The sequence below is a fragment of the Myotis lucifugus genome, unplaced genomic scaffold (genome assembly GCF_000147115.1).
Source record: "Myotis lucifugus unplaced genomic scaffold, Myoluc2.0 scaffold_107, whole genome shotgun sequence".
Lineage (NCBI taxonomy): Eukaryota > Metazoa > Chordata > Mammalia > Chiroptera > Vespertilionidae > Myotis > Myotis lucifugus.
The window spans coordinates 1,852,054-1,856,822 of NW_005871155.1; the positions used below are offsets into that span (position 1 = coordinate 1,852,054).

The 4,769-nt window shown below is 41.9% G+C and overlaps 1 protein-coding gene across 3 annotated transcripts in view; it reads right to left on the minus strand.

Moving 5' to 3' along the window:
* Positions 1-1,025: 1,025 nt before the first annotated feature.
* LOC102426091 (N-acetyllactosaminide beta-1,6-N-acetylglucosaminyl-transferase) overlaps positions 1,026-4,769 on the minus strand; it is a 67,584-nt gene continuing 63,840 nt past the window's right edge. For 2 of the 3 annotated variants that reach the window (XM_014459344.2, XM_006092933.3), the window contains exon 3: positions 1,026-3,743. In XM_014459344.2, coding sequence (XP_014314830.1) covers positions 3,553-3,743 — 191 coding nt within the window. In that variant the 3' untranslated portion in view covers positions 1,026-3,552. The remainder of the gene's footprint in view (positions 3,744-4,769) is intronic. The other variant, XR_002830299.1, reaches the window with a different exon arrangement.

Below are 4,769 nucleotides of genomic sequence, written 5' to 3' on the forward strand. Positions count from 1 at the left end.
AGAGTTAAACATGCCCTTTAATGTTGGGAACAAGTCAAGGATCGCTACTATACTGCTAATATTTAAAATAGTGTTGCAGAGACGAACCAAGATGGTGGTGTAGGTAAACACTGGTACTCGTCACCTCCCACAACCACATCAAAATCATAACTAAAATACAGAATAACCATCATTCAGAACTGCCTGAAAGCTGGCTGAATGGAAGTCTTACAACTAGAGAAATAAAGAAGAAAGCACAATGAGACTGGTAGAAGGGGCAGAAGTGTGAAACGGGCTGGTTTGACCTCCACATGTGGTGTTTTTTTAACCAGTAGGGATATCTCAGCTGTGGAGGTTTCCTGTGAGGAACAAGGGGTCCCAGCCCCACACCATAGCCCCATCCCAGGGTTCCAGAGCTGGGAAGAGAAGTCCCCAGAACTTCAGGCTGTAAAAACCAGCAGGGATTGTGGCTGAGTGACACAGAGGCTGGTGGAGACCCAGGCAGTTCCTCTTAAAGGGCTGGCAGACAAGCTTACTTGGACTCACTCCCTCTGAGCTCCAGGGCTGGGGCAGTGGCTGTGGGGATCCAGGGAAATACGGGAAGGAACTGCATTGTCTAGCATTGGAGCAAGAATGCAGAGACAGCTTTCTTCTGGACAGAGGTGCTCGCAGGGTCATTGTTCCTATAAGGAGACTTCCCCCATCACAGAGCTGACTGGCAGCCATATCTGAGGTTCCATCAGAGTGGCTCACACAGGAATAGTGGCTATTAACCAACCATCAAATAAAAATGCATAACAGCCCTAGTTGGTTTGGTTCAAGTGGATAGAGTGTTGGCCTGAGGACTGAAAGGTCCCTGGTTCAATTCCGGTCAAGGGCACATGCCTAGGTTGTGGGCTCGATCCCCAGTGGGGGGCGTGCAGGAGGCAGCCGATCAATGATACTGTCTCATCATTGATGTTTTATCACTCTCTCCCTCTCCCTTCCTCTCTGTAATCAATAAAAATATATTTAAAAAATTAAAAAAAATGCATAACAGCCCCAAAGGTGGAAAACAATATATTAATTTATTTCCAAGAAAACAACATATAACAGCATCAAAAACAAAGACAGATTCAGTAGTTTTGGGTCGTCTCCTTGGAAAGGAGAAAGCCACTAGTCCAACACTACACACTTCCAAGATTAAAGTATTAAAGACACAGGAGAGGTGACTAGCAATGGACATGTAAACATCTATTCCAAAAGATTTCTCATTCTATGTGAGAATATCCAGTGTAAAACATTTCTTCTTCTAGATGGTGTCATTTAAGTAAGTTGAAAAATGACTTTGCCATTAGCTCTCAGTGTGTTCCCTAACCCTCAGCCCTTTACCACCCAATGCACTTCCATCTTTTTAAGCAGCAGGAACAAAGAAGGCTTTATTTCAGTCATTCTCTTTAAATAAGATTAACATTCAACAGGCACAATTATAGGAAAAAAAGAAAAATTGTGTTAATTAAATGCATCATTAGTTGAAGTAACTGTTTTTCATGAGGATAAATATTAAGGAGCTCAATGGATTGCGGTTCTCAACCTGTGGGTCGCGACCATCAGAAAACACATATAGCATATCAGATATTTACATTATGATTCAGAACAGTAGCAAAATTACAGTTATGAAGTAGCAACGAAAATAATTTTATGGTTAGGGGTCACCACAACATGAGGAACTGTATTAAAAGGTCGCGGCATTAGGAAGGTTGAGAACCACTGGATTAGAGGAATACAAAAGTAGACTTCACACTTTTCTGAGGTGACATGACATTTTCTCAATATTAACACTGAGATCATTCTTAAATATATATTTTATTGATTTTTTACAGAGAGGAAGGAAGAGGGATAAAGAGTCAGAAACATCGATGAGAGAGAAACATCGATCAGCTGCCTCCTGCACACCCCCCACTGGGGATGTGCCCACAACCAAGGTACATGCCCTTGACCAGAATCGAACCTGGGACCCTTCAGTCCACAGGCCGACGCTCTATCCACTGAACCAAACCGGTCAGGGCTAAGATCATTCTTAAAACCTACCTTACCTGGCTATATTTCACCTTCTTTAATATTCCACCCCAGGAAATGAACTAAGACCAGTAGGAGAATCCCAATTGTCAGACAGAGAGCTTGTTTCCTAATGCTTAGTAACAACTTCTCTAAGCTTCACTCACTTCATCTGCAAAACAGGGGTATGAGGACCTCACAAGAGTGCTGTGAGGTTTAAGTGCAGTGAGCTAGCAGAATGTCTTGGACACATAGGCTTTTTTAGCTTCCTTCCCTTCTCTCTTTTGAGTGATCTCTGACTTAAACCTCAGTTTGTAATTACTGAGATCCTTGGTTCGATATCACAATCTACAGTCTACATGTGAATGTATTAAAATACAACCATTATCTAAGGTTCTCTAGAGCAGTCTATGCAACCTCCACATTACCAAGATTTTTAGAGTGAAAAAGCTTGTGTCTTACTTTTCCCTCTTTGTCTCAGCATGTGTCTGGTGTATAGTAGACAATAAATATTTACTGACTGCATGCTGAATGAATTGGATGAGGGAATGGACAAGAGATAAATGGCAAGGGATGCTTACCCATAATTGAAAGCTCTTAAAAATCTAGGCATTCTTATCAGCACCAGACATTGTTAAGCCACTCAGAGAACACTATAGCATTGTTAAAGCCTCAAGGATAGATTTGGTCTCCATTTTGCAGTTAAGATAACTTTGGTGGGGGTGGAGGGGGGTGGCAGAAGAGATTGGTTCATTCTGAGGTATAAGAGACTTGAGACTAGATCCATGCAATACCACCTCTCTTCTAGGAGTTTCTTCATTCTGTGAGAACTTTTCAGCGTTATCAATGAAAAATGATGAAGGGGGATCAGAGCACATTCTGATATAATCGAGAAATGTTCTGCTTGCCTGGGGTCCTTTTACTGAAGCAGCAGGCAGTGACTGCTTAAAGCACATTCTGCCTCCTGTTAATGACTTTATACAGAACTTCAGCAAGAAAACTGAAAATGCTAGTGCTAAAACTCAGGAACAGGATCTAGTTCTTCAGTTCTAGTAGCTCAAGTTTGAAAGGAGATCGGTGAGTTATCCAGAAAGCTGCTTGTACATCTATGTACAGTTGAGCAAAGAAGAGTGGTGTTCATTAATATGTGGCTATAGGTCTGTTATAAAAGATTCCCTCTTCAAAGAAACCCAGTTCTTCTTTCCTAAATCATATTACATACACTTCTCCTTTCGATTAGAACATTTATATATAGTGAATATCTGGTGCAAAGATGTGACAATAGTGAAAATGATCATTGATCAGAACAACAAGCTGGCACAGAGGTGAGCATCAGGAAGCAGCCAGAGTGGACAAAGGGCCAGGACCGCTCTGCACAGCCTCCTGTTATTGTCCAGTGGATATTTCAACATATAGTAGTGGAGCCAGATCCTGAGGTCATGACCTCAGTCCTGAAACTGTTGGCCAAGGTGAAGTCCTCTCTCAAAAGCTCTTCTTCCCAACAGCGACTTCCCTTCAATCACAAGTTGCAGGCGATCAAAAATACCAGCTGGGTTGTACTGCAGTTTCACTCTGATTTAAGGTTCTTTCTCGAAGTCTCAGTTCTAGGCATTCCACAGTAAGCGGGTATGTAGTAAGTTCAAACTTGTTAGCAAAAAGGCTCGGCGAATTAATCAACCACTTTAAGTCTCCATTTCCATAGATACAAATGCCACGCACGTAGTGGCCTGCAAAGGAGAAAACAAAAAACATCAAACATGCTTGCTTTCAAAAGTCAGGGGCCATGAACTTGCAATGGTCCAGTTACTGCCTGACTACTGAGTAGCCAACACTGGACCAAGTGCTATGGAATTCTAATGAAACATGATTGTGTAGGGCCAGCCTACAAAGAAGTTCAACCGTTTATGGAAAGACAAAGGGCATAAATATGTCTTTGAAGAAAATGAGAGTTAAATAACACAAAGCAATAACACACTAGGCATCATGAGGCAATTCATGTATTATCTTATTAAGAGTTATGGATGAGAGGTTCTAGAAATGTGAAGATGGCTTAATGGGTCACACTGGTCAGGCCTCTTCCCTGAGCTCCAGCCTAGTCTCTCTAAGTGCCTACTTTATACCCTCTCTTAGATAAGTAATAAACCTAACCAATAATAACATGTCAGGACTGAACTCCTTAGTCCTCTCTAAGTCTTCCCCATTGAAATCCACAGCAATTCTATTCTCTGATGATTTCAGCACTTCTCCCTTCTCTTTCACACTCCACATCCAACTTCTCAGCAATTCTGTCAGTTCAATCTTCAAAATATTAAAATAAAATTTGACTACTTTTCACCACCTTCACTATTACCATCCTGGTCCAAGTCACCTCCATCTTCCTGTCTTGAGCTGTTGTAATAATAATTGGTTTCACTGACTCCACCTCTGCCTGTTAGTAATATTCTCAGCATGATAGCCACAATGAGTTTTAAATGTAAGCAGACCATGACTCCTCTGCTTAAGTGGCTTCTCATCTATGTGGAACAATAGCCAAAATCCTAGCAATGGCATTTAAGACTTCTCAGAGTTCGGCATAGCTCAGTGGTTGAGTGTCGACCTATGAGCCAGGAGGTCACAGTTTGATTCCCCGTTGGGGCACATGCCTGGGTTGCGGGTTCGATCCCTAGTGTGGGGCATGCTGGAGCAGTCGGTCATGATCTCTCTCATTATTGATGTTTCTATCTCTCCTCTCCTTCTCTATGAATCATAAAAAA